We start from the raw sequence: 23225 nt of genomic DNA, 5'->3' as shown, positions 1-23225 counted from the left end.
AAAAACACAAACAACCCTGGTATACACCAGAACTAAAAAGCATGAAATCCAATTTAAAAAAGCTCGAAAGAGCGTGGCTCAAAGACCCTACCGCCACCCAACTAAATAAATTTAAATCCTACATGCACTCCTACCGAATTAACATCGACAAAACCAAAAGAGACTTCCACTCACAGCGCATACACCACCTGCAATTCAATCCTAGAGCCCTATTCCAACTAGTAAACAATTTAACTAAACCTTGCACTCCATCCATACCAGACATAGACAACCAGACAAAATGTGAAGAACTAGCCCTATTCTTCCACAATAAAATCAGCAATATCATGTCACGCTTCCCCCCCAAGCAAACATCCATAGATACTACACAACACCAATCTAATACTAATCTTTCATCATTTGACACCACCTCATCCCTAGAAATAGAATCTATCCTTAAAAAAAATCAGACCCTCTACACACCCTACAGATACCATTCCCACAAAACACCTCCTCACCATCCCCGGCATCATCGCCAAACCTATCTCAAACATTATAAACAAGTCTATTGAACTTGGCAGTATCCCTAAAAACCTCAAGCATGCTATTGTGAAACCTATACTGAAGAAGCCATCCCTTGACCCCTCTGATCTCACCAATTTCCGTCCCATTTCCAACCTCCCACTTATCACAAAAGTTCTTGAGAAAGCCATAAACAAACAGCTATCAGACTACTTGGATGAAAACAATATTCTCGCCCCCTCACAGTTTGGCTTTCGCAAACATCATAGCACAGAGACCTTACTCATTTCACTCTCCGACCAAATATTGAAAGGTCTTGACAAAGGTCATTCACACATACTCATTCTCCTAGACATATCCGCTGCATTTGACACCATAAAGCATCAAATCCTATTAGAACGTCTCAGCAGCATTGGTATCTCAGGCCTGGCTCTACAATAGTTCCACTCATATCTAGCTGAAAGACAATTTAGCGTACAAATGGGAAACTCCACCTCCAAGCCCCACAACCTCTCTCAAGGAGTACCACAAGGTTCATCGCTATCGTCCACACTTTTCAATATATATCTCCTCCCCCTCTGCCATCTCCTTGCTAAACTTGACCTTCCGCACTTCATATATGCCGATGACGTGCAGATACTTATCCCGATTAAAGACTCAATACACAAAGCCATTGAAACCTGGAAATCCGCCCTCTCTGATATTAGCAGCCTCTCTGATATTAGCAGCCTCTTATCTAACAACTTTCTCGCCCTCAACACTACTAAAACAGAACTTATCCTAATATCACCCCCCAACATATCCCCCACCCTCCTTATGACCCCCACACAAACACACAACAATGGCCCTGCCACTGACCACACCTTCCCCACCCATGTACGAAGCCTCGGCGTACTCATTGACTGTCATCTTAACTACAAGAAATTCATTAATAACACCCTTAAAGACTGCTTCTACAAACTGCACACCCTAAAAAGACTCAAACCTCTCTTACATCTCAGCGACTTCCGCACCATATTACAAGCCCTCATATTATCGAAAATAGATTACTGCAACTCCTTGCTACTAGGTTTGCCTAAAAACACCATCCAACCTTTACAACTACTCCAAAATGCAGCTGCCAGGATTCTCACCAACACTCACAAATATGATCACATAACCCCTGTACTCAAACATCTACATTGGTTACCCGTCGCATCTAGAATTACCTTCAAAGCCCTCACCCTAATACACAAATCCCTTCATAACAACAACATGCACTGGTTCAAAGAACACTTCTCCTTTCACAACAGTAGTAGACCCACCAGAAAACAATATCTAGCCACACTACACACCCCCTCACCCAAGCTTACTAAACTCCGCACCACTAACGAAAGAGCCCTCTCCCTAGCAGGACCGATAATTTGGAATAAACTACCCACTTCCCTCCGCCAAGAAACCTGCCCAAAAATATTCAGGCAAAACCTGAAGACTTGGTTCTTTAGACACTCATACACCTAACATTCACACATTCACTAGCCCCCCCCCCTCCCTAACTCCTAACCCCCCTCCTCCCATCTCCCCCCCCCCCCACCCCTTTTTCCTTCCCACCCCCTAACCACCCCTTTCCACCTTGCCTAACAATTAGCTTTCTACTATGCTTCCCGGAAAGCAAATTTATCAAGACAGCTTACTGTAAATAAGAACATTTCTACTCACAAACGTGTATATATTCCTCGACAACATTGTATATACAAATTTATACCTCCTACAAATGTTGATATCAATCATATCTAGCAGAATCTCCCTGCCCCTCATCTGACTAACCACTATCATGTACCCCACTTAGTTAATTATTACTTGTATAACTTCCATATTACTCGTATGTTATTGTTTTTGTTATTATTGTTATTTCTACTATTCCTATTATAATCATGTGACAAATGTAAAGCCTGTTGCTAAGTTCTGTTCTCTGTAAACCGATGAGATGTTCCCAACGTTCGTCGGTATATAAAAGATATTAAATAAATAAATAAATAAATAAATAAATAAGATTTCACATCCTGCTATGAAAAATGCTTTTTGAAAAGGTGTTAATGGTAATTATGAGTGAATCTGTGTAGATAGCCTTTCCAATATAAGATCTAAGCAAGAATACTGTTTAGAAGAAAATGGTACTTGAGACATATAAGACTTTACAAAATCTGACTACAATTTTTACACAAATATGTGACATACTGGCAGAGGAGGTAGAGGAAGCAATGAATGCGTCTTTATTAATAACAAATCTGATTCAGTAACTAAGATGGAGGAGAAGTTCTATGTATTGAAAAGGTGATGTGTCGGCACTGAGAAGATTCTTTTGTGCCAATGGGTTTTGCTGCTGAAAGATTTGGCATCCACAGAAAGTGGATGGCTCACAGTTTGACCCCACCTCCATTCCTCTGTTATATGCAATAATAGAAATTAGGCACCCCTCCCCCACCAATGACCCACCCACCTGCAGACCCATGGCTCTGTAACATAGTAATGACAGAAAAAAAGGACCAAATGGTCCATCCAGTCTGTTGTGTCCCGCGGCCGTGGCATGAGCCACGGTGTTCTCTCGCCACGGGAGCCCCGGGGGAGGGCTCCGATTCGGGCCACCACACCTACGCGGCCTCCGGACCTGCTCGCTGCAGGGGAAGCCGTCCTGCTTCCCCCTTCGCAGCGTCTGATGGCGTCTCCCCTCCACGGGGGAGATTCAAGATGGCAACCGCCATCCTTAGGCGCAAGGCCGCGCCCCCTCCAGTGATTTAAAGGGACCTAATCGCTTTAAATGGCTTCACCTGTCTTCCATAAGGCAGAGCAGAGGAAGTATATAAGGCAGCTTCCTCCGCTCATCCAGCGACTTGGCAACGTCCCCTAGCGCTGTCTAGTCTGCTTGCTTCGGTGAGTCTTCAAGCTTTGGATCTCGTTCCTGTTCCGTCTTGACGTTCCTGGTTCCTGACTTCGGATTGGCTTACGGTGATTCTCTGGTTCCTGACTCTGGATTGGCAAGCGGTGATTCTCTGGTACACGACTTTGGACTGGTGAGCGTCGACCCTCTGGCACTTGACCTAGGACTCCTTCAAGACCACCGCCTCCAAGGGCTCACCTAAGTCCCAGCGGCCCGGGTCCCTACGGTCTCCTCCTGGGGGGACCGCGGGCTTCCAGGGCGAAGCTCCAGTTGGCCTTTGCACTGATACCCTGACCTCCCTAGGTCCACCTAAGTCCCAGTAGTCGGGTCCCTACGGGTCCCTCTCGGGGGGACCGCAGACCACCAGTGGTGAAGAGACAGCGCCTTATCTCGTCTCTTCATCGCCTCCGTGTTCGCCTCAGTCTCCAGTGCCAAAGGTCAGCTGGTCCTGCCTCCTGTTCTGCCTCGCCACCCGACGAGAGAGCCTATGGACCGTCCGAAAGGTATACCATCCTCTCGTCGGCCAAGGGTCCACAAGCCTGAGCATAACACAGTCTGCCCAGCAAGCTTATATTAGTTTCAGCTGTGCCATACAGGTTACCCCATGTTTCTCTGAGCTTTCCTCCCACTTGGACTGATATCATATTACCATCTGCAGCGAGCGAGGTACACAGTTCCCCACTCTTGGTGCTTATGCTTCCAGTGCAGCCTCTGACAGAGCAGTTCAAATCTGGAATAATTATTCAAGAGCTCAAGTTAACGAGTACAATCTTTATCTTTAATCACACTTCTGTAATTCTTTACATTGAGACTCCATATCACTGATCTCCTCATAAACCTTAAGAATCTGTTCATGAAAAGCAACTTGTCCTTGCAGCTCTACATAAATCGATAATAGATTATGATCTACCTAGCCCCGTAATAGGAGACCATAACATTTCTAAAGTAATCAAAGCAGGTTAGGGCAGGAAAGGTCATTACTGGGATATGAAGTAGCCAGAGTATTGATCTCAGTTCCACCAGTGGCATCTTGAACAGTTTCCACTTGCCCCAAAGACTTCCCATCACTGAAACAAAGGTAAAACACCACCATTAGATAATAACCTCCTGTCCCCAAACTGGGCATCAGACACTATCCCAACATTTGGAGGTATATGAGCAATCAGGACTTAAGGAGATAGATGTTTAACTTGAAGACCATGCTAGAAGTGCCTAGATCATCCACACAATAACATTTTAGCAAATTCTGAACACTGACATTTTCACATTTCTACTGTGCACATGTGCATGAAAGAGTAATGTTAAGATAAAGGAGGAAAGACTTACTTGCCACTGAAAAATTGTTTAGAGGGTAAGGAAGATCCACATCTTGAGGCTTCTCCTTATATCCTATGAAAGAGCCATCTGTCTTTAGAAGGAAGTACCTTGGTCTCCAATTCTTTATATATTCGCCTACAACAGAAACATGCATATTGTAGAAAATAATTCACAGGTTGAGGAAAGTATTATAAAAAGATACAAAACACTTAACCTAAGATATTGGTCACATCAAAGTGGGTAATGTTGATAATCTTTAGAGCTATATATTAAAAATGATGTAAAGGGACCTGTCCAAAAAAAACTGGAGTAAAGTATACCAACTTCATTACATATACAGGGGAATTTAAAAACCCCAGCACACACCAATACCGAGAGATATCTGCGAGGCTGGGCCGCACGCATGCTGAGCACATTTTCAGAGCAGCCCAGCCACGCACATATCTCTTGATAGGCGTGGAAGTGCCAGGCTTTTAAAAAGGGGCAGGCCGGGGGAGGGACGGGGGCCAGCAGGGACAGCACCAGGCGCTGTCCCGGTGAAGTAAGCGCTGGCAGGATGCAGGTGTGTGGAACTTACTTCAGCTCCTGGGAGCAAGTAAGTTTTACAACAAAACAATTTAGGTAGGTGGGGTTTGGGGGTCAGGAAGGAGAGGAGAGAGGAAAAGGGAAGAAGGATAGGTAGGGGGTTAGGGGAGTTCCCTCCAATAAAGGAGCAAACTGGGAAGGAACCAGGTACAGACCCGATTGCTTTGCCGTGCATTTCTTACAAAACCCCCACCCTTGCGCTTGCGAGTCAGCACCCGCGCACACATGCACACGCCAATATAAAATCAAGCACGCATGTGCGTGCGGGTATAAACTGGGTGCATCATGTACGCATGCCGGGAATCTCTTTGAGATTTTACCTCATAGAGGGTAATTTTATAACAGCCTGCATTAAAAATTAGTAGGCAAAACATACCTTAGCATGCATTTACAGTTCTTGCCCCTAGATTCATCAAAATGCTTTAAGAAAAAGTGGTGTGTTTATGAAATTTTAGAACTACCGCACCACGCGCTACGTTAGCGCTTCACATAGGTAGTTTCGTTGGGCATGTTAAAATTTTCGCACCCTGCAATACTTGTATTTCGCTTCTCGCAAAGTGTCCAAACAGGCTATTGAGAGAGAGAGAGAAAGAGCCTCTTTATATGGCCTTCATAGTAGTCAACTATTTATTTCACTATGTTTTCCCGCCCTAGCTTGATGGGCTCTATACCAGGGTACTATCAAATTAGGGCGAGTGAACAATGTAGAAATCTTAACTTTGTGAGACTTTCCTCATTCCAAATGACATCAAATCTTCAATGAGGTACACTGTGATATTCGTACGTCTCACTCTGCATATAAAACTGGCCCCAAAACCCTAAACCACACCAAAACCTCACCTTGAGTTATTAGCTGGCCCTCCTATAGTGAGAAAAATAGTTGAATACTGTGAAGGCCCTTCATTTTCATTAATCCCATCCAAACCCCTTCCCGATCCCGCCCCTAAGAAAAATTTGCATTCGTGCAATGCGATACTGTTATCGTATGCGTTTTGCACTAATGCATGCGTTATGGTGTTATCACAGGTGTTAACGCCATAACACATTTTGATGAATGACCCTAAGGTGAGAAAGTTTAACTGTGTACATGAACATTTATGCAATTACTGCTGAAAACGGAAGATATGCACAGAAAAGATTTCCCTACACCAGCTCCACCCCTGGGAATATCTCTTTGCAGTACATGTAAAAGTAGGCGCAAAATCACTTTCCTGTGTACTTTTACATGTAAAGCCCAAGGGAATTTTCAAAAAGCAGTTTTACATGTCAAATACTTTTAAAAATTTAACCCCAATACCTAAATTCAGTTTTAAAATGTTAATTCTTTTTTCCCCAAGTAAACAAAATGTTGGGCCATGTCTTTCATTCCCTAGATGTGAGTACTACTACATTACTTCAAATGACAGCTTACTCAAAAAGACTGATAGTTTAGTTTAGAGGGCAGATAAGGCATCTAAATGTAGGGAGTCCAAATCAGTTTCTTTCATAAACCGTTCACTATGAGAGTTATTCACTAATGCACAGTGACTTGCGGTAATTGATATCATGCATTATTAATGAATAGACCCCATTAGAAATAATAGAGCTTGTGGCAAATAAAGAGTATTAACTCGAACCACAAATTACTGTGGGTTAATGTATCCGCCCCTATGTGATCTTCCACAACTCAATAATGCAGCAATGCTTCTTAGATTAGTTCCAATTTAAAAACTGTTGTAAGTAGGATGACAAACTTTTCAGCCTGGCTTATTCTCCCACCTCTGAACTTTTAATACAGTTGTAAAATGTTTGAACCTCAGCCAATATTATATATGACAGGGATTCTGAAACTAGACACCATGGGCAAGCGACTTCACCCTTCCTTCCCTCAGGTACAAACTTAGATTTGAAGCCCTCTGGCGATAGGGAAATATCTACAGTACCTGAATGTAATCCAGAAAAGCAGAATATATATCAAACAAACTAAAGCATCATATTCCTTCATGCTACCAGGATTCTTCCCGCCTAGACCCTATCCTCCTGTCTATGACCTTATCATAAGGGTTGCCATACTGGGTCAGATCAAGGGTCCATCAAGCCCAGCATCCTGTTTACTTTACAACAGTGACCAAGCCAGGTCACAAGTACTTGGCAAGATCCCAAGAGGTAGATAGATTCCAAGCTGCTTATCCCAATAGTAAGCAGTGGATTTCTGCAACTGTCCCTTAATAATTGTTAATTGACTTTTTTCAAGGAACATGTCCAAACCTTTTTTATACTAATAGCTTTCACCACAATCTCTGGCAATGAATTCCAGACCTTAATTATGCGTTGAGTAAACAAAATATTTTCTCGTATTAGTTTTAAATGTATTAACCAGTAACTTCATTGTGTGTTCCCTGATCTTTCTACATAAGAAATTGCCATACTGGGTCAGACCAAGGGTCCATCAAGCCCAGTATCCTGTTTCCAACAATGGCCAATCTAGGCTATAAGTACCTGAAAAGTACCCAAATACTAATTAGATCCCATGCTACTGATGCCAGTAATAGCAGTGGCTATTCCCCAAGTCAACTTGATTAATAGCAATTAATGGACATCTCCTCCAAGAACTTATCCAAATCTTTTTTAAAGCCAGCTACACTAACAGCACTAACTACATCCTCTGGCAACAAATTTCAGAGCTTAATTGTGCGTTGAGTGAAAAAGAATTTTCTCTAATTACTTTTAAATGTACTTACTAACTTCATGGAGTAGCCCCTGGTCCTTCTATTATCCAAATGTGTAAATAACTGATTCACATCTACCCATTCTACAACTCTCATGATTTTGAAGACATCTATCATTTATCTCCCTCAGCCGTCTCTTCTCCAAGCTGAATAGCCTAACCTTCTTAGCCTTTCCTCATAGGGGAGCTGTTCTGTCCCCTTTATCATTTTGGCTGCCCTTCTCTGAACCTTCTCCAGTGCAACTATATCTTTTTTGAGATGCTGTGACCAGAATTGTACACAGTACTCAAGGTGCGGTCTCACCATGGAGTGATACAGAGGCATTGTGACATTTTCCACCATTCCCTTCCTAAAAATTCTGTTGCGTCCGTCAGGCTCAGACGACTTCGCCCGACATGCCTCACCTTTCTCTCAGCTTTCTCCACCAGCCTTGGGAGTATGGCGTCCGTGGTGTCTCCTTGCCGCACCCTCCGGCTCCCCCGGAACGGCTCTGGTGCGGCGTTCGGTCATCTTGACCCGAGGCCTCCTAGGGCGCGAGCGCGTCCCTACCTTTGTAGAAGTGTTGGCGCGAACCTCAGGGGCGTCCCCCTTGAGCGATGTCACTGCTTCCGCATATTTAAGGTTGCCCATTTGCTGACTCTCGCCGAGTTAGCAAGGATCGGTATGCCCCGGTCTGAAGCTACTCTGCCGCTTATATCCACTGGAAACTATTTCACCCTTCGGGGTTCTCTAACCTAGGTACCCGCTCCTCAGGGGCCCTCTGCTTATTTACAGGTGCCTATCCTCTTACAGGTACTTGCTCCTCGAGGGCCTGTGTGTCTTTCCTGGTGCCTGCTCCATTCTTCAACCTGCTAGAAATCCATCTATCAGCTACAGAGAGTGAGTACAACTTCTACCAGTCTGTCTCTCATCAGTTCCTTGCTACCTCACTGCATCAGGCCCTACACCACCATTGTGGAACGGGTCTCCTCTGCCGAGGACAATGGACTGCTAACACCTATCCTCTCTACTGCTCATTGGGATTCTCTCTACTCAGCTATAGGAGTGTGTTTAACATCTGCCAGTCTGTCTCTCCTACAGTGCCTTATTGGACATCTGCATCGGGGCCTTACACCACCATTGTGGGACGAGTCTCCCTCACTAAGGATTACAGACTGCTACCAGCTAACCTGCTCTCTACTGCCACCTCTGGTGGTCATCCTAGCTGTACAATAAAAGAAACAATCTCTGTGTCTGTGCTATTGAGTCTAGCCTGGTGCATCAGTCTCCCTACAGGGCTCCTCTCCGTAGGAGATAACATCACTGTTGCCCCTGAGAATCTACCAAACACCTCGATATCATAACAGATTGCTAACTCCATGGATTCGGTTCAGCCCCCAGCGTTGCAGGCCATTCCAGGCCTGGCCCAGCAAATTGTTGAACAACAGAAATCACTGGATAGCTTGACTGTGGCCTTTAACCTACTGCACTCACAGATGAACGCTTCTACTACTTCAGGTAAAGAAGAAAAACTGTCAGAGGTGACAGTAAAAACTGTTGTACCCCTTTCCACTCCTATTCGCTTCTCTGGAGAGGCCTGGAGATGCAGGGGATTTCTCAATCAATGCTGTATACATTTTGCACTTCAGCTTAACAATTTTCCCACAGCCTACGCCAAGACAACATACATTCTGTCTTATCTGGACGGAAGAGCACTGATTTGGGCTTCTCCGCTGTGGGATCGTGATGACCCTATTTTGAAGGATCTTACTGGATTTTTGGAACTGTTCAAATCCGTATTCGACTATCCTGCCAGGTACACTGCTACATGATCTGCACTGGTCCATTTACAGCAAGGTAATAAGCCTCTGCCTGACTTCGCCATTGAGTTTAAGATGTTGGCTTCAGAGTTGAACTGGGACTCGAGATGCCTGAAGACCCTTTTCTTTGAAGGCCTGAACTCCCAATTGAAAGATGAGTTGGCGGTTCGAGAAATGCCTGAGACCTTAGAGTACCTGATGAAATTAACCGCAAGAATTGATCAGCGATTTCGGGACAAGGTTCAAGAGATTAAAGGTTCCAAGAGGCCTAGCCAGGGAGAGATCCGAGTCAAGACTCTACCTAAGCCTATTCTGTCTAAAAAGGTGTCGAGTGAAGAGGAACCTATGCAACTAGGCCGTAGTCACCTGACTTCGAAGGAGAGAAGAACGCGGAGAAGATTAGGCCTCTGCATGTATTGTGGCCAAGCCGGCCATGCAGTGCAAACAGGCCCTATCTGTCCGGGAAACGGGCAGACCTAAGTCCTGTGAGAGGACTCTTCTTAGGTCTAACTGCTCCTCCTCCACTCTCTCTACCAGTCTCCTTGATTAACGGACTACTTGAATTTCAGACTCTTGCCCTAGTGGACTCCGGGTTAAGAGGAAATTTTATCCTGAGAAGTCTAGTGGAACACCTTTGTATCCCCACTATGACTATGAAGCCGCTGCTTCTGTTATCCTGTATTCATGGGGAGCCCTTACCAGGTGAAGTAACTCTACAAACGGAACTGGTCAGTTTAAGGACTGGAGCTCTTCATATGGAATCCATTTCATTTTTCGTGCTCGAGAAAGCTATGCATCCCTTAATTCTCGGGTTACCATGGCTGCAAGAGCACATGCCTCAATTCAACTGGGCTACACTGGAGCTTTCACGCTGGGGCCCAGATTGCCATGGCAAGTGTTTGAAGGAAGTCTCACCATTGCCCTGTATGCCTACAATTCCGCTGATGTCCGGGTTACCACCGCAATACGCATCGTTTCAAGATGTGTTTTCTAAGGAAGCTGCTGACATACTTCCTCCACATCGATCTTATGACTGTGTGATTAACTTGAAACCGAATACTGAACCACCTAAGGGAAGAATATACCCCCACTGGGTAGTGGAAAATAAAGCCATGTCAGAATGCATTCAAGAGAATCTACAAAAAGGTTTCATAAGGCCATCCAAGTCCTCTGCGGGAGCAGGATTTTTCTTTGTGGGGAAGAAGGATGGAACCCCATGTCCATGCATTGATTATCGTGGTCTAAACGAGATCACGATCAAAGACCGCTAATCCTTTACCACTCATATCTGAGCTGTTTGACCGCTTACAAGGGGCTAAGATTTTCTCCAAGCTGGATCTTAAAGGAGCGTATAACCTTGTCCGCATTCATTCAGGGGACAAATGGAAGACAGCTTTCAACACCAGGGACAGACACTTTGAGTATTTGATGTCCTTCAGCTTATGCAACGCCCCAGCTGTCTTCCAGAACATGATAAACGACATCCTACGCGACCTACTCTGTACTTCTTTTACATGCACTCAGCTATTAACGCCTGCTCCGGGCAGGCGTTAATATCTGAGCGATAAATGTGCATCTGAGATGCCCATTTGTTTTTTTGCATTTGGAGTGAATGAGTAATAGCCTCATTCACATGCATTTGCATGTGATGAGCGCTATCTCGTTCACTCCGCGTCAGACACACATTAAATAGGCACTAATCCCCTTATTGCATTAAGGGGTGGATTAGCACCTAATTAACCCGTGTCCAACTGTGGGTTATACAGTGCGCTCGGCTGAGCGCTCTGTATTGCATCGGCCCCTATGCATGGAAACCTTGGAAGTATTTTAATGTCTCCATCATATCACCCCTATCCTGCCTTTCCTCTAGTATATACATGTTTAGATCTTTAAGTTTGTACCCATATGCTCGAAGACAACTGATTACTTTAGAAGCCACCCTCTGGAACCATTCCAACAGGTTCATATCCTCTTGAAGGTGAGATCTTCAGAATTGTACACTTTACAGCAGTGATGGCGAACTCCATGAGACAGATTTGCATATAATGGAGGCAGTGCAAGCAAATCTCGCTCATGCATATTCATCGTAGGTATCTTGAAAACCTGGCCTGTTTGCAGCACTCGAGGACTGGAGTTCGTCATCACTGCTTTACAGTAATAACATCTGTTTCCTCTATATCAACAAAGGTAAACCTTTTGCGCTCTTTGCTAGCTTGTTCTTAATTCACAAAAATGTGGTCAAATTAAATAAGCATGGTTGAATCTTAATAGAGATAATGAAAATATTATAGTCAATAATTTATCACTTTGATCCTTCTAGTCTTAACAGGAAAACAAGCTCCTAGGTTTTTCATATGGTATTTAACAATGAACCAGCTTATTGAGCTTCATATTGAAAAAACAAAAAAAAAAAAACTAAAAGAAAATTTGGTGCATATTTCATTCTAGAAATGCTATGAAGCTGTCATTTAACATTCCTAAAAGCAAACGTTTCATATACTCCATTAAACATGAGTTCATAAATTAAGAGTCCTATAAAATAATAAGCAATGCCATATAAAGTTCAGGATGTGGAGCTGCTATTAGCAGAACTTTATGGACTGTCTCATGACTGAATATTGAAAATCTATACATATATGAAATCCAAGCAGCTCGCTGCTATCCATCTCAAGGCATGATGCAGCTACCAGCTATCAAGTGTTAGGATTTCAACATTGTTGAGTCTGCCAGGGCAAACAGGATGTTTGAGGGGTACTGAACCAGGGTCTACATGGTCTAAAGCCAGTGCCCTGCTTATGAGATCACAGAGTGGCTTAAATTGAAGCAGCCTCAGATCTTAATAGCCTGGAATATGATCCTGCCCCCGAGGATCCAGACTATCTACAGGAGTTTAAAAAGGGGCTGCTGGGAAATGCTGAATGTTCTCCCAATGTTTATTTATTTAAAATATGCTTACATTCCACTTATATCAAAAATATGTACTAAATGGATTACAAAACAAAACTACAATTATAACACAGCCATATAGTTGAACAGCAATAAAATACTATAAAATAAGTCAAATAAAACAAAAACAGAAAGTAAAAACAATTAATTTCATATCATAACATATCATAGGCCTGCCTGAAAAGAACTGACTTCAGCGATTTCCTGAACTGCTTAAGGTCAATTGAGCGTAAACAAGATGGCAATGCATTTCATGAAGTGGGCCCTGAGACAAAACATGATCACGTGTTTCATTCAACCACATCGATTTTACAGTAGAAATGGAAAGAAAATGTTATCAATGACCTCAATGTCTGTTTTGGGACTAGATCTGTAAAAATCTGACAAACTAGGTGCAATGGACTTCACAGACTTATAAACCATTGTAAGAATCTTAAATTTAATTTGATATTCAATCAGCAACCAATGAAGTTCCTTTAATATAAGGGATGTATGTTCCCGACTTGGAGACCCAGTTATTAGGTGAGCTGCAGCATTTTGCAAAACCTGAAGAGCTCGCAGTCGACAACTAGGGAGCCCAATAAACAATGAGTTACAATAGTCCAGAGAACTTAGGACAAATGCATGGACAATAGATCTGAAATCTATTTGGTTCAAAATGTATTTCAAATGCCTTAAAAGATGCAGTTTATAATAGCCAGTTTTCAAAATATTTTGAAAATGCTGCTGAAAAGATAATCTACTATTGAATATAACACCCAAATTAGGAATTGAATCTTTAAAAGGAATAGTGACATCTAACAATGATAAGGAACTGATTTTCTGCATGGCCAAGAAGTCCAATTGCCTAGAGAAACAAATCAGTTCTGTCTTCTGAAGTTTCAGGACCAAATGATTCTGGCCCATCCAATTGTTAATACAATTCTATTTAAAACCACATCAAGATCTCCAATGACAGTAAAATAAAGTTGTAGGTCATCAGCATACATCCTAAATGGTATCTGCAAGTCATCAAGAAGAAAGCAAATTGGCTGCATATAGATATTGAAAAGAGTAGCCGCCAAGAGAGAGCCTTGAGGCACCCCACTTGAAACTGTGAACCAGACAATTCCCCTCCCATATTTACCTGCTGCTGCCTTAAATCAAAATAGGAACAGAACCATTGAAGAACAGTCCCAGAAATCACAATTGATTCTAACCTCTGGAGCAAAATGAAATGAGAAACAGTGTTGAATGCAGAAGCAACATCGAGAAAAAGCCCTATAACCGTCCTTCTGCTATCCAAAATCTGAAGTAGAAAGGCAGTAACTGATCTCAACAACGTTTCAGTGCCATGTTGCAATCAAACTGCATTGGAAAGGGTGCAAAATCTGGTTTATGAGGAGAGGTTGAAAGAAATTAGTAGAACTAGGGGTCACGTAATAAAACTCCAGGGAGGACAACTCAGAACCAATGTCAGGAAATATGTCTTTATGGAGAGAGTGGTGGATGCCTGGAATGCCCTTCCGGAGGAGGTGGTGAAGACAAAAACAGTGAAAGATTTCAAAGGGGCATGGGATATACACTGTGGATCCCTAAAGGTTAGAAGATGAAAATGAAGAAAAGCTTGCATGGGGGTAACTTGCTGGTGAGGTGGTAACTACCCTTAACACTGTTGATGCAACTCCATTATTGCTCTCTGCTTTTATGGCAGGGGGAAAAGAGGAAAAGGGGAATTAAATTCAGATAGCAACCAACAAGGACATTGGATTTTGCGGTCAGGGAAAACAGATAAGCATGGGGGTAACTTGCTGGTGTGGCGGTTACTACCCTTAACCAACATGCCTGATACTTTGCATGCAACTCCAACATTGCTCTTTGCTTCAACAGCAAGAGGTAATTGGAATTGGACTCAGACAGCAACCAACAAGGACCCTGACTTTGATGGTTTGGGAAACTAAGTAAGGGGGCAATTTGTATGGCACAGCAGATGCTACCATAAGCTTTCTGGGCAGACTGGATGGACCATTTGGTCCTTTTCTGTCGTCATTTTCTATGCTTTTGTCTGCACATATATTTGCCCATACTTTTAATCAGGTGAAAACGCAGATACTTTGGAGTGACTTTTCAAAGGGGCTTCACGCATAAAAATAGCATTGTGAAAGTGGCCAAGCAGGCTTCACCCTCCTGAAGTCAGAAAACATACTGAATCCAGCCTTTCTGAAATAATATCCACTTTATTCACATACAGACAATTCTGTGAATCACTGCCTACCTTTGCAGTATTCAGCTTTCACACAGGGTTGTAGATTGTCTTCCCTCTGGACAGTGTACCTTCACTTCCTTCCATTGCCAGAGGATGTGGTTACAGAGTAACTGGGTTTAAAAAAAGTTTGGATAAATTCTTAGAGGAAAAATCCATAAACTGCTATTATGGTAATTAATAAGCAATAGTAGCTTTTGATTTATCTAAGGTTTGGGTACTTGCCAGGTACTTGTGACTTGGACTGGCAACTGTTGGAAACAGGATTCTGGGCTTGATGGACCCTTGGTCTGACCCAGTATAGCATATCTTATGTTCTTATGTGCTGGGGAACCCTTCCTGACAAGGTGACTTTTCTACATAAAGGTCCATAAACTGCTACTATGCTGGGAATCCCGGCTGCAGACCGCCGAAGCCGGGTCCCCCTATCTTAACCAGCAGACGCCGGCCTCTGCCTTCCTCTGCGGTCCAGCCGGGCAGGTCGCGCCGGGCCTCTGCTGCGGCGTTCTCCCCACGAGGGAGATGTCATCAACTGCTTTCTGGGCTCCTCCCCCCTAGGCGCGCATGCACGGCCTAGCTGGGGATTTAAAGGGGCCGCAACGGGAAACCTCGGCCCAGCCCCCAATGCTGACATCACCGGCTGGGGCTATTTAAGCCCACTTCCTGCTTCCCTTCCTTGTCTTGGCAACAGGTCAGCTCATCTTGAGTGGCTACTTGCTTGTTCCTGCTTGTTCCAGTTCCGTTCCAGCTCCTGTCTTCAATTGCCTCCTCCGTTCTGACTTAGGCCTGGTATCTGCATTCTCCTGTCTTCTGCCCATCCTGACCTTTGGCGTGTTCTCCGGCTTCCGCTTGTCTTCTGCCTGCCCCGACCTCTGGCCTGGTTCATCGTGTTGCACCACTTCTGCCCACTTCGACTTCTGGACCATCTCCGGACCTCTGCCAGCCTTGACTCGGAACGCTTACTGGACTTCCTCCACCAGGAGACCTCCGCCTAAGTCCTGCCAGCCCCGGCATCCAAGGGCTCAACCTGCGGGGAACGTGGGCTGGTATAGGTGAAGCTCCTGTCAAGTCTCCTGGTCCTGCTCTGCCTCCCGGCTACGAGTACCACTGAGGGCCTCCCCTCAGTGGATCCACCAGCTCTCGAGCCGGCTCAAGGGTCCACGTTTCCAACATATTAATCAATAGGGAATAGTTGCTTGATATCTATTTAATGTTTTGGTACTTGCCAAGTGCTTGTGACTTGGATTGGTCACTGCTAGAAACAGGATACTGGGCTTGATTGACCCTTGATCTAACCCAGTATGACATATCTTATGTTCTTAGACAGCTGGATGAGAGGACGAAAATTTTGAAGTTCAAGCGCAGTGGATAGTACAGATAACAGAATAGCAGGTGAGATACAGAATTTAGGGAATGGGGAAGGTGGGCTTGTAGTAGCGGTTTGTAGCATGGAATAAGATTGGGGAGAATTAGTATCAGGAAGAGAAAATATAACGGATAAATAGGAAATAAAGAGACGCTTGCAACCTCCCCTATACCTGTCCAGTTGCTTGAGGAGCACAGGATGAGAGCAGTTCAGGCCCTAGAAAAGTTGTGGTGATTTCCGGAGTCATCCACCAAGGCAGCTGGTAGAAATATGCAAATGGGCTGCAAACTCCCCAGTACTTAGCTGACTACTCAAGAAGCACCTATATAATGCTGCCAATCTTTTGTTGGCATTATTTTTCCTTTTCTGACATTTCACTCCTGGAAATTTTCCTTTGTATTGACCTGTCTCTCCATAGGGATAGTATATGTGATTTGGTGACCTTATGGTCTGAAATACATCAGCAAGATGAAGAGGCATTGCAGATTCATCTTTTAGAACACTGCAACTATACTAGGCAGGTGAAAACAGAAGCCCCTTTAGGTAGAGCATTGTGTGTCAGCCAAGCATACCTTTGAAGATTTCATATTTGCAGTACTCAAACCTATGAATGTCCACAGGGGTGATTACAACATAAGGCTTTTACAGTGCAAGCAGAGGAAGATTTTCACTACACTGTGCATCTGACAAGTCTACACAAAGAAACTGACCAGTCTTTTTTAAAATTGTCTAATGCGTTGTTTTTATACTTTATGGGAAACTTAAGTATGGTGTTCTCTTCTACTGTATTATATTCTGTTTGTAATTATCCACGCTTTCATCAGATAGTTTTTGGAAAGCTCCAGTTGGCTAGAAGGATCTTTGGCCTTTTTTTGCATGCTCAACATAAAATGGCTTCTTGGTCCCTGATATACTTCTCAGCACTTTTGAGACTATGAAGTTCATTGCAAAGAACTACAAAAACTTTGAACTCCAAGTTTTTTTGCGTGAGCTAATAATCATAAGCTTTAATTCATGCTTTTGGCTTTCTTTAAGCTGGGATCTTTTGTGTCTCCTGATGATGAAACATCCACAGTGTCAAGCTTGAATTCCCACATCAGATTGACTGCCTGAGTCTCCATAAGTTACATTTCTAATGCTGTTGAGTTTGCTTTGAGCTGGAGAAGGTAAGTCCTATGTGAGCTGTGAAAAGGAAAAGTTTGTTGCTATTCAAATTGAAAAACGATATGTACAGCTTTAAGAATGCTGCAAATATTTTGCTACTTTTTAAGTACAAAGAAAATCCATAAAATTGACAAAGATATTCCATTCACATATTTATTTTTATTTATTTATGTATTTATACATTTTATATACCATCATTCCATGTAATGATCACATATGTGGTAATTGATTCGATCTTTGTGTCAAAACTGCCACAAAAAATGGTTCACTGACTATATAACACTCACTGGTTTATATCATCAGCTTTACTCGGAGTTGACATATTCCCTTATCCTTTTTTATGTACACAAATGTAAATCTTCAATTTTTTTCCTCTGAGATCTTTTAATCTTGAGGACTCATATTTTTGTCTTTTTATTTTGGACTGATTTCTAGTTCTCAGGAGACATCTTCATCAATTTAATTTATATATTTGAACCTTGTGTAAATTTCTCCCACTTAATTAGTATCATTTCATTTTGTGTAAATTTCTCCCCCACAATCAGTACCTTATGTCTTCCCCCCCTCAGCCTCTCCTTACCTATTCACCCTTCCCCCTCCCTCCTCCCGTAACCCTCCCCCCTTTCCTCCCCTCAAAACTCATTGTTTACAATTAACATTTACCCTAAATTTGTACATAGTCTTGTCTGTTCTTAATTTTTTAAACCCCCGTACCCAGTTAATCTGCACCATTCGTTTAATTTTTCAAATGTTCTCATGTATTTCTCGTTCACTGTAAAGGCCATGCCTAAATGATAGCCATGCTATCATAGTTCCAAGTTATATGTAAACTGATACGATGTGCAAACGGTATAGGTAGGTCAAAATAAAATTTTGACCTAACTATACTGGCAGGTTGGTGGTGGCCATTTACTGTCCATTAAATATCTGGGAACTTAGAAATCTGGAAGGCTGAGCAACAATAGTTTGGTAGTTGTTTTAGATTATTACAAAGTTTGGTGGAAAGCCATGGTGGGGATAGGAGGGCAGAGTTTTGATTTAAGTATGTAATCTTGTGTGCTCAGCCACCCAGAATGGTAAAGAACCAATGATTCAAATAATATCTGACTTTGATAAAAAAAAAAAAAAAATATCCTACAAGTATTCAAGCTTCTATGGTTAGCAGTGTGATATGCACTTGCAGTGTGAACAGGACTAACTGGGCAGACTGACTCAGACAACTGTTTTTTTCTGCTGTCAACTACTATATTACTATGTAATACTCGTCCCCCATCATTCTACCTTATCTGCTGTGTCCCAAACACTGTCCTGCGATTCTCTGCATCTCATTTTTCATCTTCCATTTCTTGTCCTTCCCACCCATATCTGTTTCATTTCTCCCCCTTTCCTTCTAATCAGCCACCATTATGATTTCTTTCTGATCCCCCTTCCCTACTATGACTAATTGCTTGGCAGATCTCTGATCCCAGATCTAGAAACAATGTTCATTTCTTTCAGAGGAATCCGCCAAAAATGACTGGGATCTAAATAGAACCAATGAAGTGTTGCCAATTCTATTGCTACCATGGATGGCACATGTAAGAGGACTTGGTAAGGTTAAGTCTTTCCAAAATAAGTGGTCTTAAACCCTGGCCCAAATAATCACAAATAATGTTACACTGGGATGCAGTCAAGGGGGAGACATGCAGTGGCTGGTGGAGATCAACCTGACAGAGATGAAGTTACTGGTGAGCCTTTCCACTTGCTACCAAAAACAGTGTGAGACTGCCAGCATTTCACAAGTATTTTTAAAACTTACTAGCTGGCTGTGCTAATCTTATGCACTGGCAACTTCAGACAACCTTCAATGGCTACTCTGGCCCTCAACCACTCAGAGATACTGAAAAGGGGTGAAAACCCAAATAACCCTCAGCATAGGTTTCAGGCTTTCAGAGCCAAGGAAAAAGAGAACTAAAAAAGGGAGCCAAGCAGCACTCCATCTTAAAAGAGCCAGAGCAGTGCCATGTTGCATGCCTAGCTGGGCCTTGAAGAGCCCAGTGTTATGACCGTTGGCCGCCTGCAGCCGACCCAACTAACGTCATGTCATGTTCTGCTCTCCACTCCGGGTGAACTCGCGGCTGTGGCCAGTCACTACCGCCGCGTTCCTCCTGGCTCTTGAAACTCCACGTGGCGGCTGGGACGCCGCCGACCTACACTCTGTCTCCGGGCCTCCCTAGGCACGGGCATGCCACCAGGCCTCTATTTAAAGGCCTATGGCGGGAACTCCAGAGGCATCCCTGGCTGATGACATCACAAGCCTGAGATATTTAAGCACCTCCTTTGGCCTACGCTAACAGACTTGGCAACGAGTTCCCTGAGCTCCTCTGGTGATTGTACCTGTTCTTCGGACCTGCGGTTCCTGCCTTGGATCCCTGCTCTTCAACCTTGGAGTCTGGCTCTGGGTACCCGCTCTGCACTTCCCATTCCGGGACTCTGTCTTGGCTGCCCCGCTCCTTGGGTCAGCCTCAGTGCTACTTCACCAGAGATCCTTTCACTATGCTTCCCCACTCCTCGGGGTAGCCTCAGCATTGCCATACCGGAGTTCCTGTCTCTACGCTTCCCCGCTCCTCGGGGCAGCCTCAGCATTACCTCATTGGAGATCCTGTCTCCACACTTCCCTGCTCCTCGGGGCAGCGTCGGTGTTATCACACCGAACATTCAGTCTCTACGCTTCCCCACTCCTCGGGGTGATCTCAGCACTAATACTCCAGAGATCCTGTCTCTAAGCTTCCCTCTCCTCGGGGTAGTCTCAGTACTACTACACCAGATATCCTGTCTCCATGCTTCCCCGCTCCTCGGGCCTACCCAGTGCATCTCTGCCTTGGAGACCCTTCCTCTGATTATCCTATCTCCTGACCTGCCTGGCTCTGCATTACCTTGGACTGTTCTCTCAGAGCCCGCGCCTAGGGGCACCCTGCAGTATTGCCTCAGTGCAGGTGTTTGCGATCACGTGGCTGTGATGCAGACAACTCGTCTACGCCTCCTTTCTCCTGGGCCACAGCCGTGGTCCAGTTGCCTGTGTTTCCATTTTACCTTGCCTCCTGACAGTGGGGCCCAGTGGGGCTCAACCCCTCAGGGAGAGTCAACTCCCACCTCAGGCCAAGGGTCCACGAAAACTAAAAAAAACTAACACCAGGCTGTGTGTTTGCCTTCTTAGTGTGGCTGTAGGTCCCTGTCGTGGGGTCTGCAGTCATGTTTGAGAAAGGACAGGTGAAAGAAACAGAACTATCAGACACGCCCATACAGTACAGTGCGCTCCGGCGGAGCGCACTGTTAACCAGCGTTTGGACGCGCGTTTTCGATGTGCTACCTTTACCCCTTATTCAGTAAGGGGTAATAGCGCGTCAAAAACGTGCGTCCAACCCCCCAAAACTAATAGCGCCCGCAACATGCAAATGCATGGTGATATTAAGTCGGAGGTCCCAAAAGTTAAAAATAATCAAAAATTTAAAAAAAAAATGTTAAATCGGCCCACGGGTTGAAAACCGGACACTCAATTTTGCCGGCATCCAGTTTCCGAACCCGTGGCTGTCAGCGGGTTTGAGAAACGACGCCGGCAAAATTGAGTATCAGCTGTCAAACTTGCTGACAGCCACCGCTCCTGTCCAAAAAGAGGCACTAGGGACGCACTAGTGTTCCTAATGCCTCTTTTTACCGCGGGCCCTAATTTGAATAATTTGTTTTTCTGAATCGCGAGCACAGGAGAGTGGCCTGTGTGCGCGCCGGGAGAGCAGGCGATTACTGTATCAGCCTGAAAGAAAGATAAGGAATAGCAGCAGAGCACTGGTAAATCCCTGGTATTGCTGATGCATTAGTAGCTGCCACTAATGCCCATGCTAAGTTTGATGCTGCTGTCCCCCTCTGCTCCTACTGGCTTTGAGGGGACTTTTATATGGCCATTCAAGCCAACTTCTAGACTATAACAAATTTGTAGGGCCCACCAGAAATGCAATCTCTAAATTCAACAAATATGTTGCTTTTCTGAACTCGTGCTCTAAATGTGATATTATAGGGTTTGAATAATTTGTCCACTAGCTTACTGTCCTGTCAGACTTCTATAGGTCCATATTCAGTAATCTGTGGAGTGACAAAATTATCTGGGCAATTATGAAAGTCATGAGCTACTAAATATATGGAAAAGAACATGCAAGGGAGCCACAGCCAAATCTCCACTCCTTCCTTCCCCATCGCCAATCAATATAAAATTACAGCAAGCCTAGCATTCCCCTCCTTTCTCTCGGATCCCAAGACAAAAAAAGATTATAGCCAGTGAACAGTCCCCTTCCCGAACCCAATGCAAAAAATGTTATAATCAGCAAGCAGACCAATCCCAATAACTAAAAGGTTATAGCGGGTGACCAGCAACCCTCCCTTCCCAATAAAAAAAAAATTAAGAGTATCCCAAGTGACTCCTCTCACATCCTCCAAATCCACATCTCCAATGTATACCCAAAAGGTGCTGAAATGCAGAGCAGGGGGGCGTACTGTCTCTTACATCCTCGCACTCCTAATACATAAGTACCTGGAGCTGAGACAGCTCAGGCACTTTTGTGTTCATTTATTCACATCATTGTTTAGTAGGTGGCCATTAACTGACAACTGAAAGGCCAATCCTCCTGCAGAACTCTTACAGATTCTAACTGTGAACACCAGGCCAAATGATAAAAGCTCATCAGAAAGAGTTAAACTTTGCATTTTGATCTCTTCTTAATCATTACAGGCCCGATTCTGAAAGGGCCAGGTGCGCAAATTTTCGGAAGGACCCAGCCACAACACGTAAACCCTGTTATACGCCAAAGTGCTAGGTCTCTCCAAAGGGGTGGACTAGGGGAGAGGTCTGGGCAGGGAGGGTGGTGGGCCGGGACAGCACTATTCGACGCTGTCCCAGGAAAGCACATGCTGGCAGCAGGCTGGCACACGTAACGCAGGTAAGTTACAGAACACAAAAAAAAAAACGTAGGGTAGGTAGGTAGGGGTTACGGGTTGGGGTGGAGAGGGGAATGGGGAATGGGGAGGAAGGTTAGGTAGGTGGTTAGGGAAGGTCCCTCCTTAATTGGAATGGACTGGGAGGAAACTGGAAAAAAGGCTGATTGGGTCGCTGCAAGTAATTTGAACTCCCCCCCCCCCCCGCATGCATGAGTCATGGGCTGCCTGCACATGCGAATTTTAAAATCTGGTGCACATGTGCACGCGGCCACTGGAATTTATAATATGCGCGTGCATGTTATAAAATTGTTGCGGCCATGTGCGCGTGCCAGGAACCGCGCGCACATGGACGCACGCAAGCAGGTCTTAAAATCGACCCCTATGTCATTAGAAAACTCTGGGAATTCGGTTTCTCTGGGCTCAATTTTCTTTGTCTCCCTTACCAGATACCTCCTATTCCAATGAACATTTCTGATTGTTAGTAAGACAATATATAGGTTTCTAAAGTTCATCTAGACCAGAGCTTCTCAAACCTATCCTAGGGACCCCATAGCCAGCTGAATTTTCAGGATATCTACAATAATTATGCAAGTGATATTGGATAATCAGTGTATGCAAATTTATCTCATACATATTCATTGTGGATACCTATAAATTCAAAGGCCTGTGGAGTCTCCAAAGCAAGTTTGAAAAACCCTGATCTAGAAGCTATACA

The 23225-nt window shown here is 44.1% G+C and overlaps 1 protein-coding gene across 4 annotated transcripts in view; it reads right to left on the bottom strand.

Moving 5' to 3' along the window:
- Positions 1-23225, bottom strand: part of AKT3 (AKT serine/threonine kinase 3) — a 1010799-nt gene that overhangs the window by 716713 nt on the left and 270861 nt on the right. For 3 of the 4 annotated variants that reach the window (XM_029593967.1, XM_029593963.1, XM_029593964.1), the window contains exon 3: positions 4745-4870. In XM_029593967.1, coding sequence (XP_029449827.1) covers positions 4745-4870 — 126 coding nt within the window. Of the gene's footprint in view, positions 1-4744; positions 4871-23225 lie in introns of those variants that run through there. The other variant, XM_029593968.1, reaches the window with a different exon arrangement.

This window comes from Rhinatrema bivittatum, chromosome 3 (genome assembly GCF_901001135.1).
Source record: "Rhinatrema bivittatum chromosome 3, aRhiBiv1.1, whole genome shotgun sequence".
NCBI lineage: Eukaryota > Metazoa > Chordata > Amphibia > Gymnophiona > Rhinatrematidae > Rhinatrema > Rhinatrema bivittatum.
Note: the sequence above shows the minus strand (reverse complement) of the source record. Positions and strands in the feature narration are given on the sequence as shown.